The 14,774-nt window shown below is 40.6% G+C and overlaps 1 protein-coding gene and 1 long non-coding RNA gene across 2 annotated transcripts in view; one reads left to right on the forward strand and one right to left on the reverse strand.

Moving 5' to 3' along the window:
* Nucleotides 1–1,260: 1,260 nt before the first annotated feature.
* LOC121700095 lies at nucleotides 1,261–3,423 on the reverse strand. Its single transcript, XR_006027106.1, has 3 exons — nucleotides 3,074–3,423; nucleotides 2,115–2,264; nucleotides 1,261–1,462 (listed from the first exon to the last, which is right to left on the reverse strand). It is a non-coding gene; the product is annotated as an uncharacterized LOC121700095 (long non-coding RNA).
* A 6,811-nt stretch (nucleotides 3,424–10,234) lies between these two features.
* ccdc57 (coiled-coil domain containing 57) overlaps nucleotides 10,235–14,774 on the forward strand; it is a 148,691-nt gene continuing 144,151 nt past the window's right edge. The window contains exon 1 of the mRNA XM_042082781.1: nucleotides 10,235–10,266. Within this exon, the coding sequence (XP_041938715.1) occupies nucleotides 10,235–10,266 (32 nt within the window). The remainder of the gene's footprint in view (nucleotides 10,267–14,774) is intronic.

Genomic DNA, 14,774 nt, shown 5'->3' on the forward strand with positions numbered 1-14,774 from the left:
GCCTATATAGACAAAAAAGGCAGTGTGACTGATTGGGCCTAGTTTTTAACTGTAGGGTATTTTCAATTGCTTAGTGCAACTATCAGTGGAGAGAGCTGGGGTCAAGTCTCTTACTGTGATGTTTAATATAGAATTTAAAAGTTACATTTCTGTTGATTACTGAAGAGGGCTAAAGCACATCAAACTGCCTTGGTAAAATATAGTTGCCTTGCTTTGCCTAAATGTGTATGGATGGGACATGATATTATTGAATAACTGACATTGTAACATTTTTCTCCAACGTGATGGAATCTTGAGATAGTATCCAAATTCACCCGCAAATGTGACTTCAGCCTTTATTATTAACCTATCTGGGAAATATTAAGCGTGTTTTTGGTGTGGTTTTGTTAGTTTATCTAGGACGGCGCCAAGCTACCGGCCGATTACCATGAAACGTGGAAAGAATAGATTATATTAGATTAGATTCAACTTTATTGTCATTGTGCACACTGTAAAAAAAAACTCTCTGCGTTTACTTAAAAAAACAAGTCAACACATTTCACTAGCTTTTTGGAGTAATTTCAACTTGACAGTGAAGAACTCAAATAATCAAGTTAAATCAACAAATGCTCCCAACTTGAAATATCTAGTAATGCAAACTTAGTATTGTGAGTAAGGTGGACTTACAGTAGGTTAGCAACTCAAAAAGTCAAGTTTAATCAAGTGCTTTTAACTTGAAATATCTAGTAATGCCAACTTAGTATTGTAAGTAAGGTGGACTTACATTAGGTTGGCAACTCAAAAATTCAAGTTGAATCAAAAGTTCTTCCAACTTAAAAAAACAAGTCAACACATTTCACTAGCTTTTTTGAGTAAATTTTACTTGACAGTAAATAACTTAGATAATCAAGTTGAATCAACAAATGCTCCCAACTTGAAAATATATATAAATTCCAACTAATACATTGACTCTAACAAGAAAAAACAAGTCTAAATAACAACTCAAAAATCCAAATAGATCAAACAATGTTTTTATTTTTAGCCAGTTTGAACACCCCTGACCTACAGTACCCTCCAGAATTATTAGCACCTCTGCTAACGCTGACTAAAAAGAGGAATATTAAATCATCTTTTAGAAATTGATCTTAATGCCTTAAGTTAAAAAATTAGGGAATATCCAACATTTAAGGACACCAATTTTCTTTGTGAATGAATAATGATAATAATCATAAATAAATAAATAAATGTTCTTCCTTAAAATACAGGGGTATTGGCATAAGTATTGGCACCCCATGTCATGCAGGAGTCCGCATAGGTAGGCCAGTGCAGATAGAAGATCCTTGATGTCCTGTAGAACAACAGTCTCTTCCAGGACGATGGCGATATTGGTGACAGTGTCTGGCGCTTTCATGGCGAGGTCGTCTTCAATGACGGTCAAGATTCCAATTCATTCATGCCTCTAGTCCTCCTCAGCATCTGCATCCTTGGTGGAAAAGCACAGAACTACATCACTAAATTTGCAAAATCTGCTTGTGTGCCTTTTAGCGACCATCTAGTGCAACCAGGCCAGGACAGAAAATGTAAAGAGAAGGAGAGGAATGCTGGTGCAGCTCAGATGTCTTCTTAATTCTTTTTTTACTTAAGGCGAGACACTACAGGTGAATAGGGAAACATTTTTAACTAGCAGATATCACTATGAAACTTTCCCAGTAGATTACTTACATTAATATGAGAAAATAATGTATTACAAGTTTTCTGTAATTTAGTGTTTACATATGCAAATTAGGCAGTATCTAATAAAATATGCGATAATTTGCATACATTTTAAAACACGTTGAGTTCATCATTAACTGGTGCACCTACTGTATTTTCGAGTTCCCTAAATGTGAAGTGTTTGTGCTTCCTACTTTTGTGTGTCGCAAAGTTTTGTACATTGCCAATGCTATGGTCGCAGCCTACAAATGGACAAGTTATAACTTCACCACGACGTAAATGTCCTCCAAGATGTTTAAAAAAGTCCACTGCACTACAATCACATTGGAATGTACACTATTGATAACTGAATGTAGTTTCGACCTGAGGTGATTTGTCTTTTGCATGGTACCGTGGCAAATAAAATTTTAATGTAAGCTTACCTGAAGTCTTAAAGATGCACATGCACTTAGGGTGGAGGCAGAGCCAGCTTTTTCCCTGGTGACCGTGATGAAGCCTGTAATGGGTCAGGAGGGTCTCTACATCCGGGTGAGAAAATGGACACTCCTTACATTGCATTGCAACAGAAGAGTCTGCAACAACAAACAAGAGTAGAAAATTATTATTCTTTATATAGGTTTGTAGTGCAGTGGACTTTTTTAAACATCTTGGAGGACATTTACGTAGTGATGAAGCTATAACTTGTCCATTTGTTGGCTCTGATCAAGCATTTTTTAAGGGAGCGCGATCGGCGAATGTGGGGTTGCCATTGTTTTATGTGCCTGCATTCTATTGACATATGTTGCATTAAAAAAATTACATTTCCATTTATTTTTTTTCAACCTATATGCAGCGCCTCTGCAGATCAAGTAGCAGCAGTTGCAAGACATTGCTAAAAACTTTGGGCGGGAGTGAGGTTTAATCAGGGGTTTAGCTTACTCCACAGTGAGCTAGCTATCCTCGCTGGCATCCAATACAAAGGTCTTTCTATAAAGGTGAATATTTTAGGAACATACATGTTTTCAGCAAAACAGGGAAATAGCTAACCAGACAATTATACTGATAATTGAGCTGTAGCAGCTACGGCTATCACTAGTTGTGGAATTAAGCTACTAAGATTAGCTAGCAGGCTAGCTTAGCCTAATAGCCACTATTTCAACAACACCACACTATTTCCAAGAACGTTCCTTGCTGACATCCATTTTACACAAAATTGTTCCTGAAAGTGAATGTTTTAGGAAAATCCTTGTTCAGCATTACCGGTTATGTCTTCCCAGAACATTGCAAGCTTCTACCATTCACAGTCATAACTAGACATCACTAACGTTAGCTAGTGATAGCTGCTAACTAGACTGACTATCATAACAATTGGATATTGGATAAAACTAAATGCCTTACTTACCTTTGACAATGCTGTTGTCATTTGCTCCACGCTGCATACAGGTAGGGAAGGTGACTGGCTTCTGTCCTCCTGACAAATTCAAGCTGCAGCCCACAGGTCGCCTTGATACGTTAGGAAACAATGCGCTTGCGCCAACTTGACTAAGAAGTTCAGTGAACTTTGGGAAACTTCTCTCTTATAGATACTTAATTATGCAAGTTGAGTCAACTCAGTTTCTTAAGTTTGTTAGGTGAAATTCCCAAATTAGTTGTGAAAACTTGTTATAATGAGTTTTACTACACTATTTGATTATTTGAGTTCTGTTTAGTCAGAAAAGTTATTTGGCAGTACTAAAGGCAAGTTGTATTTTTTACAGTGCAAAGTACAGAGACAACGAAATGCAGTTTGTGTCTAACCAGGAGTGCAAAAAAAGCAGAAAAATGCAATGTGATATACAAAGTAGTTGGTGCACAGACAGGACAAAATAAGTATACAGTTGTTTTCAGAAGGTGGTTTAGAGTACCGGTAGTATAAATTAAATATAAATATGTGCAGTCTATTAGCAGTAACCTTATAAGAGCAGAATAAATATGGATATGTAATATGAACAATGTATGAACAACATGACATATGCAATGTAGTAAGAACAATATAGATATATGCAGTGTATTAACAAATACAGAAAAACTGAATAAATATGGATATTTAGTAAGAACCATATAAACAGATATGTACAGTACAGCTATGTGCAGTGTAACAGTGCAGAAACAGTAACATTATAATAGTATTAAGAATAAGTGTGTGTGCAGGATGAAGAGCAGTAGAATGTGGCTATGTATAAGTGTAATTACAGTATATACATTTGTAAATAAATATACACTAACTTGAATGAACCCAAATAACAAGTCTTATGAATCATGTCTCAAGAGTGAGGGCAGAATAAACCCCTGACTGCTCACATTTGGGACAGTCTACTCCCTTCCTCAACATTTATTTATGTGACTTCAAATGATGAAAAAAGTTGGTATGTCATGTTCATATTCATGTGAGAACAACATTGAGTCAGGGGGAGATGTGATGTAGGCCCTAGTAGTAGTTCTTTACCCATTCTACTAGTAGACGCTGTGCTGCCTGTCACGGCTCTCAGCACTAATTTAGGTAGAACAAATATATTATAAGCTGTGGAAAAAATATAGCATTCTAAGGTGTATTTTCGATTTAAATGTCTTATTTCATTATTTTCTTACTTTACTTTCCTTTTGGTAACACCATACAGTTTTAATGTAATAATTTTCGTCTTCATGAATTGAAAAGTAATGAATATTGTTCTGACTTTTATTTTGAAGGATTGGCGAATGGCGGCCATATTGGAATTTTCTTTACTGTCACTAGTTTCACACACTACTCCCAGCGACATAACTGCAAGGAGACCGGTTAGGCGAATGAGTTTATCAAAAGTATGTTACATCTTTCATATCCTAAAATAAATTGCATATGTGTGCGAGACCATCCTTTTGTCAACTCGCGTTGCAGTTTGTAAGGTAAGGTTCGGTTTTCTTTGGCCAAATTTATCTGAGAGCTCAGCTCTGGTATCTGGCTAGGCTAGTTTAACGTTGCTTAGCAACTGAGCAATTGTTTACAAGCTGCTGTTGAGGGATCCTCGGGGGTAGCACTAGGAGGTTTAACAAACACTGAGATAAAACGTAACCTCTGGGTTGTCTGAACTTTTAGTCTAGAATACGCCTGGATTAAGGGGAAAATGTCTCTGATTTTGAACAAAGCTTTTCTCGCAGAGAGGTGGCAGACCTTGTGAATATCAGGCTTGTTCGAGATGAACTGCGTCTGACTTTGGCTGTCAACGTGAACTTCAGAGGCTAACGGTGTGTTTCCACACAACGAAATTTCGCGTCGCTCTCATTGAGGTTGAATGGAGACGAAATTCGCCCTAGTTGGGCGAAATGAAAGCGAATCGCCGAGGCAGGCGAAACAAAGTTGGCCAAAGTTACAACCCACAACGGCGCCCCCCGTGTCGCGCAACTTTAATGCTTTGAATTATATTTCGAAGCAGTCACGTGGGTGTGTGTGAAACGAAGCTTCGGACGTCACTGATCGCGTGATTATCACAAAACGAATCAAGCTCCGATACAAAGCTTCACTCCAAATTGGTTCGTGTCTTCGATACACGCTTCGAAGCAGGGGGTTCACGGGTAACATCACTACTTCACATAACATATATCATGTGCCGATATTTTAGCTTCTGTGTTATCTACATAAACAATAAAAGGCAAAATAAGACTCGACTACCTCGTACGTAAACGTTAGGTTCCCGTAAGAAGAATGTTTTGCATGTCCGGTTGAAGGGAAGCTAACGCACTGAAGGGAGATAACAGCGTAGTCCAGCCAGCACGGAAACTCGTGAACAAAGCTATGTAGCCTACAATAGCATTGTATGTTAAAGGCCGTGTTGCAGGGTTCATTTTCCAACGAATTTGCACAATTTGCTTGTTGATAATAAACATTTAAACTGTTATCCATTGTATTTGATGTTGTTGGGTATCACAAAACGGAATATAATACGAAAAAGCAGGTAATATTTCACAGCATTTGAAGTGATTCTCCTTTCCCCCACAATGCATTGCATTACGTCACCTTGGGGAGACTACAGACCAAAGCCCACCTTGAGACCCTTGAGAATAACGAGAGAGGAGTAAAGAGAGACGAGTAAGGTATTGTTCAGCAGTAGATAGCGCAGATTATAGATAAATATATAGGCTATAGATAGCCTAGATATGTATATAGACAGATAGATAGCTAGATAGATCATGTCATTATGCTGGTCACAGGGGAGCTCCTCGACCAGCGGCCAAAATGCACTCGCTTCCCTAGTTACTGCAGCTCTCCACCACAGTTTCCATCGGGACGGCACAGCCCACACAAGCACCTGCAAAACTGCGACTTGCCCATATTATCTCCCTCTTTGGTAAGCCGTACCCTGACGATGTCAATGGCAATCAATCACGAGCAGTAGTTATCGAAAATATTCATGCTGAAGACACGACCAGCCTAATTGGCGGCGGCTAGAAGCTAAGTAACTGGGGTGGCTCACAGGTGGGACTAAAAAGTTAGCCCAGCTAGCTATCATGATGCTTCATATTCTGATCTTCTGACTAAGTTTGCCCAGTAGCCTACTTATCTGAACTAACGACATGATCACTATCACTAGATATAAAGAACATGTTGACTTTCATTCGGTGCTGTTCACTGACAGTAACAAAAAAAGTGTCGTAATGTTATAAGCATAATACATTGAACTGAATAGGTGCATTATAGCCTCATAACGAGGCCTCTCAAATTCAGAAAATTGCATTAAACTAAAATCGGAAGACATTGTTATCTTTGTTAGACCATAGGGTCGTTGTCATATAAATGCTGTAACGAAATTCGAAGTGTAAATATACAAACTTTATGTTGAAAGTGTAACCGCGACCGTTTCCCATAGGAATGAATGTAAAACATATACCCTCCAAAACGAGACCTCCCGAAATTCTGAAAAAATACTAAATTGATATCAGGCACCGTTATTACCATTGGTAGATCATAGGGTAGCTGTGATATAAATGCTGTGACGAAATTCGAAGTGTAAATATACAAACTTTATGTTGAAAGTGTAACCGCGATGTCCATTGAAATGCATTGAAATGAATGAAGCACAGATCAAGTAGTCCCCAAAGTGACGTCATCACCGAATTGCGTACAAAAAACCCGCTAATGCTAAAAACAACAAAAACTGGCATTTAACACCATTTGGAGACATTTTTAAAATGATATACATATATTGAGTGCTTTATGTACCCATTAATCAACAGTGGTGTTTAACCTGCAACACAGGCTTTAAGGTAAAGCATAGAGGCAAGTAAACCTAATGAAAAACAGTAGTTTTACCGCTAGGTAGTCTAACGATAATCATTTCAGAGGTTTTCGATGGATTGACCGTAGGTCAGAAAAGTGGAAAGAAGATTAGCTTCAAGACTAGAAGCTATAACTTTTTTGTTTTGTTTTACCATGACTGTTTTTGAAGATGATCATGTGTGGTAGTTTCAACTTTAACACGACTTGATATCACTTGTGAGGATGATATTAATAATAATACATAAATAAATGTCTAACTTTGATGACTTTGAAGGCTAAGGAAGTGTGAGAAGAATTTCTGTGTATCTATCATATGAGTTACAAGATTCAGTTCGATGGCTAACGTTAGGGGTTCGACTTTTGAAACCAGAGGCTTCGAAGCACAAGTGTTTCGAAACACTGCTTCGAAACGTGGTTCAAAACAGCCATGTCATGTGACCACTGCTTCGAAACATCGTTCCAAATCCCCATGTCATGTGACCAAAGTTAAGTGAACCTTCGGTGCATTTAACCGGTGTCGGCAGGCGTGCCCACGCGTTCAATTAACAGTGTAGCTTTCTCTTAAAGGGGTGGTTCAGGATTTTGGACATAGGACCTCATTTCCAAGTAAGCAAGTGTGATATTTATCAGTGGAGACCGTTTTCAACACGTTTCATCCAGTCCTTCTAATTGCAGAGTTCGCAGGTGCTAGGCTAGCACAAGTCAACGGTATGTGCTAGCCTGCCACTAAAAACAGTCTTACCCACTCCAACGTACACCCAAGGCAAATAAATTATAACGCCAGACTATCGATGTAAATGTCTGTATTGATAGTTTTATTTCTAACATTATTCTATCCTTGCATTTCAACGATCGCATTACATTTTGAAGGACTAGTGTCTTAGCAGCGGCGGAATTATACTTGCTCCAGTTAGTAGTACTGCGCCAAAAAGTAAACAGTAAAGCGCACTCCAATGGGGATACCTAGTAGTAGCCTTGGTAATATCAGTCCGCCGCTGAGATGCAAAATGACTACTACCAACTTCAGGGAACAAAGTATAACTATTGCAACGCGATGCGAGGGTAGTTGTATTTCTTACACTATTCTATCAACACAGACATTTACATTGATTGTCTGGAATTTGCCTCGAGTGTCCTTTGGAGTAGGTAAGACTGTTTTTAGTGGCAGGCTAGCACATACCGTTGACTTGCGCTAGCCTAGCACCTGCGAACTCTGCAATTAGAACGACTGGATGAAACGTGTTGAAAACGGTCTCCACTGATAAATATCACACTTGCTTACTTGGAAATGAGGTCCTATGTCCAAAATCCTGAACCACCATGGTTAAGCAATAACCATGATGGTGTAGTGGTTAGTGAGGGTGTTTTTTGCACGGTAGCCCAGGCTGCTCAAATGTGGTTCGATCCCCGTTTGATTTGTAAGGTATTGTTTCAGATCGTATCTGTTATGTTTTCTTACTTCACCATTAACCACACAGTTTCAACTAAACTCTCAGAATGGTCAAAAATCGAGCGTTTTTATAAGAAGAAAGTGATTTAGAGAACACATAGTGGCAGCAATAAGATTCTCTTTATTGTGACTTCATGTGGTCTCCCATCCAGTTATTGACCAAGGGCATGCTGCTTAGCTTTTGACAAAGACTGAACACAGGTAACACAGCGAGCCACGAACTTTAAAGACTACGTCTCCAATACGAAGCATTTGACAGATTTGTTTCACCCTAAACAGCTCTGAGGTGTCGGAATTGTTTCAAAGCTTCGGAACAATTCAGCACAATTGCTTCGAACGTTTCAGTGTTTCATAAAGCCTCGCTTTGCCCATCCCTAGCTAACGTCACGAAGTTAAGTGCGAGTCTGCGCAGTACTGGGGGGACCAACTGAAAAATGATTGCCCTCCCATTGAGAACGACGGAGTCTGTTCGTCCATTTCTTTTACTGTCTATGAGCGAAACCGCTAACCTTTTGATTGCAGTGTCTAGCCAGTGGTGGCAAGCGAGCTAATTAGGCTAATCAGCTAATTCAAACGTTTAAGTACTTAATGAAGATATCCAGGTGTCTGTATGCCTCGACTAAGTTGATGTTGCCTATAAACAACAATTCATGTTCATAGAAACAACAAGGTCAATAAGACATAATATATTTCATACCTGTGTTGCAGCATGTAGCCTAGCTGTCTAGCTAGGTTTACAATGCAATCCAATGTCCTAAAATACTAGCATTTCGCCTGTCAGCTAGCTAAAAAGATCGAGTGCTTAAACTAACATATATAATGGTCTATTTAGTAGTGTATGTGCTCTGACTAAGTTTGTGTGGCATATAAACCACAATTCGTGTTGATACAAGTGACAATGTTCGTGTAGAAACATTTTAATCCCATACAAATTTTCGTGTTACAGCTCAGGTAGTCTCCGCCATCTTGGTCAGATTTTTTTGTAACTCCCGCCTCCAAACACAAAGACGCGGACCTGATTGGTTCTCGAATGGTCCTCATTTAAATAAAGTTAAACTTTGGCCAACTTTGTTTCGCCTGCCTCGGCGATTCGCTTTCATTTCGCCCAACCAGGGCGAATTTAGTCTCCATTCAACTTCAATGAGAGCGACGCGAAATTTCGGTGTGTGGAAACACACCATAAGGGATAATGTATAGAACGCCGGTCATTACTGGGAAAATTAGTCCCGACAGGGCGAACCGGACCCCGACCAAGGGGGCAGGCGAATTCCCGGAAGTAGAAGAATCGATGTAGGCTGGAGGGACCACCTCTCTGCTAACTCCCATAGAAGCCCATTCATTCTAGGATTTTTTTGAAATACCATAACTTCATATAACATATATCCTGTGTCGATATTGTAGCTTCTGTGTAATCTACATAAACACTACAAAGGCAAAACAGACTCCACTACCTCGTCCGTAACGTTGGTTACCCGTAAGAAGAATGGTTAGCTTGTTCGGTTGGAGGGAAGCTAGCTTTGACTAATCTCTCTTTCGCGCCGTAGGGAGATAACCGTATTGTTTGGATAAGAAGCTCAGTCCACCTTACTGTCTATGACGGTAACTCATAAGCAAAACCTAGCATACACGACCGTATGTTAAGGTAAAGCATTACAACCTAATAATAATAAAAAAAGTAAACCTATTTTTTTTTTTAAAAACGGCACTAATCATTTCAGAGGTTTTCGATGGATTGACCGTAGGTCGGAAAAGTGGAAAGAAGATTAGCTTCAAGGCTAAAACTTTTTGTTTTGTTTTTAGCATGACTGTTTTTGAAGATGATCATGTGTGGTAGCTTCAACATTAACACGACTTGGTGAGGATGATATTAATAATAATACATAAATAAATGATTGAAACTTTGATGACTTTGAAGGCGAAGGAAGTTTGAGAAGAATTTCTGTGTATCTATCATATGAGTTACAAGATTCAGTTCGATGGCTAACGTCACGAAGTTAAGTGTGAGTCTGCGCAGTACTGGGGGGACCAACTCAAAAATCATTCTATTTGACTCAGTGCCCTCCCATTGAAAACGACGGAGTCTGTTCGTCCATTTCTTTTACTGTCTATGACCCCGACGCGCAGCGTTGGTATTTTCACATATGAATTTGTTTTATGAATAAGAATCATCACACCATTTCGTTTGCTTGAATAGGAGCTGCGAAAACTCTTCCCACCCAATCCTTTTGAAATTTCACTGCTTCCTCATTTTCCATTATGTGAGACTCTTGGATCTGTGTGTTTGGATTTCAAATATGTCAGTATCTTCCTCCTTTTAACTGGATTACCACATCCATTTATGTTCCATGATATCACATTAATGAACCTGTTAACCACCATTTATATGAGAAGTTGAGGGCCCCTCCACGGCCATGGTCTTACTATCACCCATCATGTTTTTAACCAAAGAAAAATGGGACATTAAATTACAACAATTCTTAATTATTATACTCAGTGCTGTCTTAACGCTCAAACACGAACAACAAAAACAAAAGGAACTTCCCCTTAGTCAGCAACATCTAACATTCTGTCACTCTGCGTAACCTTACCTCCCCTCCCCCTTCCCCTATCTAAATTCCCTTCAACTACTTTACTCGGTCCGTGAGGCCCGTGAAGTCATCTGCAGGACCCGTGGTCGTCTACTTGTCATTCTGAATAAATTCGTCTGCTTCCTTCGAATCTTTGAACATTTTCCTCTGCCCTTTCCAGGTGAAGATGAGCGTAGCAGGGTATACCAATCGATGCTTCACGTTTAGTTCCTGTAGTCGTCTCTTCGCCGGTGCAAACTCCTTCCTTTTCTCTGCCAACTCCCTTGTCAGGTCCTTGAAAAACGACATCTTGCAATCTTCCCATTCGATTCCGCGTTTCTCCTTGGACACCTGTAACACTTTATCTCGAGCTGTTGAATGTAGAAAGCGGATCAGGATCGTCCTTGGTGGCTTGTTTGGGTCGGGCATAGGAGCCATTGAGCGGTGTGCATGTTCAATCTCAAAGTCCTGGCCAGCGAGTCCAAGTCCTTCGGATAATATTCTTTCCACATATTGTATCACTTTGCCCTTCTGCTCTTTGTTTTCTTTCAGTCCCACCAACTTTAAATTGTTTCTCCTGCTCCGATTTTCGAGGTCTTCCACCCGTGTCCACAGTGTCTCTATTGTTTTGTTATGTTTCTCGACACCTTTTTCTATTCTTTCATTTACATCCTCCATGTCCGATATCCATTGTTCGGCATCTCCAAGCCTAGTTTGTATGCTATCCACAGCGTCCTTTAGCTCTTTTGAGGACTGTTTAATGGCAGCAACGTCCACTGCTACCAGTTCAAGTGTTGCATTCATCTTTTGTATCTCTTCCATAACTTGATCACCTGTTCCCTCAGGCTTCTCGTCGTCGGCCACCCTGCTTCGCGCTGACTGCTTGCTTTTCTTTCTCGCGCCTTGGAAAAAGTTTGCCTGTTTGTTCGCCATTTCACAGTTAGACCTTAGATAATCTGCAGACTGACGGTCAATAGAATAATCAGCTCCAATAAAACAATCGAAGTGTACGCGATAACGAAGTGTGTGTTTCTAGAAAGGGAAATTAAATTATGGTCTGTCAAGAGCTCCACTAGTGTGCTGCCATCTTTCTCAGCGGTCCCATGCGACTACCAGTGCTTTTTCAAAGTTCTCAATGTCTCGTTTTAAATGTCAGGGCCCATTTATTTGTATGGCTAGGTTAGTTAACTCGTAGTGCGCAGGCGCTAACCTTAATCATCTAGCGCGCATTCAGGACAACAGAAATTGGAGTATGACTTGTGTACATGTCAAAAATGACGCACGTCTTCGACACGCGCAAATGTGACGGAAGAGCATACCATTTCCCTAAGGAGTGATGAGTGTTGGAAGGCATGGGTATCCTCTATCCCCCAGTACCCATCAAGTTCTCCTGTAATTGCACATATAACATTAAGTTACTATTCTAGTAAGGTATAGGCCTTGCTGCTCTTGGGTGCTCCTTGTTGGTGCCCCCCCCCCCAATCCCAATCCTCCCCCACCTTTCTTATGCAGCCCTTGCCACTTAATCTACCAACCCCCTCTTCTACTGCACTTAGACCCCCCCCCCCCCATAAATGCACAAATAGGCTGACACCAGACATAATTTCACTGCATTTCTTACTTCCAGTAACTATATGCATGTGACAATAAACTTCCTTGTATCCTTGTATCCTAACGCACCCTGTTGAAATGTGTCGCTCAAATTAGATTCCCGGTAGGCTAAATTCTGGCATTGTGTATTGGGCCCTGGCCATTTTGCCTCCACGTTTGTGATAAGATGTGAAGCCTCACATATCATCTGGCAATTATTAAAATAAAAAGGCGTTTCAAACACCAACACCATTCAAGATTCAAGAATCTTCACATGCATAATTTGTGGAACAAAAAGCAGTGAAATGGGATTGCGACTGCAACTCCCAGCTGTGCAAAGTTTAATAATAATAGAAAAGTAGAAAATCGAAAACAGAAGGGGGGTGGGGATTAAATAAAATTAAATTTAAAAAGTTTATGAAGTGGGGGGAATTATACATTCATTGTCCGTATGGCTGGGGGAAAACACTTCTTAGTCTTTCTGTTCTGGCCTTTTGAGATCGAAGCCGCTTTCCAGAGGGCAACCATTGAAATATGTTATGGCCAGGGTGATGACAGTCCTTTAAAATCCTTTTTGCCCTTAACAGGCAGCGCCTAGTGTAGATGTCCTGAAGTCCAGGAAGTGCAGTGTTTGGTGATTTTCTCTGCACACCTGATAACTCTGTGCAAGGCCTTCTTATCCTGAGAGTTGCTATTTCCGTACCAGGTTGTGATATTACCAGAAATAACAGACTGTATTGTTGCTAAGTAGAATTTTTTCTGCAGCTCTTTGGATATTCTGAATTTGTTCAGCTTTCTAAGATGGTACAAACGCTGTCTTGCTTTTTTCACTGGATGTTCAATGGTGTGTGATGGAGCGGCTTGTCCCTTCTAAAGTCAACCACCAATTCCTTGGTTTTGGCAATGTCTAGTACAAGGCTGTTGTCATTGCACCATGATGTCAGCATCTTAATTTCATTAAGATAGGCTGTCTCATCGTTGTTGGAGATGAGTCCAATCACTACTGTGTCATCCACGCATTTGACAATGGAGTTGGAGTTGTAATTGGCTGAACAATCATGGGTGTATAGGGAATAAAGCAGGGGACTTAAAACACATCCTTGGGGGCACCAATGTTGAGGGTGACTGTATTTGACATTCAGATCCCAATCTTCACCGCCTGTGGCCTGTCCATCAAAAAGCTGAGAACCCAGGAGCAGAGAGATGTATTAAGTCCTAGATGTTTGAGCTTGGTGACTAAAATGTTTGGCACAATGGTGTTGAAGGCTGAGCTATAGTCAATAAACAGCAGGCGTGCGTAATTCCCCTTCCCTTTGTCCAGGTGGGAGAGAGTGGTGTGGAGAACATGGGATATGGCATCATCAGTACTCCTATTGGGTCGATAGGCAAACTGAAAAGGGTCTAATGAGGCAGGTGTTGAACATATAAAATCTTTTACCAGTCTCTCAAAACATTTCATCTCCACTGACGTCAAGGCTATAGGGCGGTGCTGGGTTGGTCTTCTTGGGCACAGGAATAATGGTGGATCTTTTTAGGCACCTAGGAACCTACAGATTGGGCTAGAGACAGATTGAAGATGGTTGTTAACACTGGTGCAAGCTGGTCAGCACATGATTTTAACAACCGCCCAGGAATGCCATCTGCGCCAGCGGCCTATCTGCTTTTCACTCCTCCTAAGTGCTCTTCTCACGTCATGCTCAGAGACGGAGATTGACTGGTCTTCGGGCAGATCGCACGTAGCACCGTTGTTAAAACTGGCTGCAGGGCTAACAGCGTAGTTGTGAGAATGTTCGTCACTGACCTCAAAGCGTGCGTAAAATAAGTTCAAGTCATTTACCAGTGTAGGGTCCACATCTGCGGAGGTGGCCGATCGTCCTCTGTAGTCAGTCATCAACTTCAGTCCCTGCCAGACACTCCTGCTGTCGCGATTTCCTAAGTGTGTCTCAACCTTCTCTCTGTACCGCTTCTTCGCCGCTTTCACTGCTTTACACAGTTGGTAGGAGGCCACTTTGTAGGATGTCCAGTCACCAGATGACTGGCCATTGTTGTATGCAGATGTTCGTGCGTTCAAAGCCTCTCGGATAGATCTATCAACCCAAGGTTTCTGATTTGGGTACACTTTCACAGTTACCTTGGGGATAATTTCATCAGTCAGCTGTGAAATGAAACATCACCACATCGGTGAACTCATCGCTGTTGTCAGAGC

Source organism: Alosa sapidissima, chromosome 24 (assembly GCF_018492685.1).
Source record: "Alosa sapidissima isolate fAloSap1 chromosome 24, fAloSap1.pri, whole genome shotgun sequence".
NCBI lineage: Eukaryota > Metazoa > Chordata > Actinopteri > Clupeiformes > Clupeidae > Alosa > Alosa sapidissima.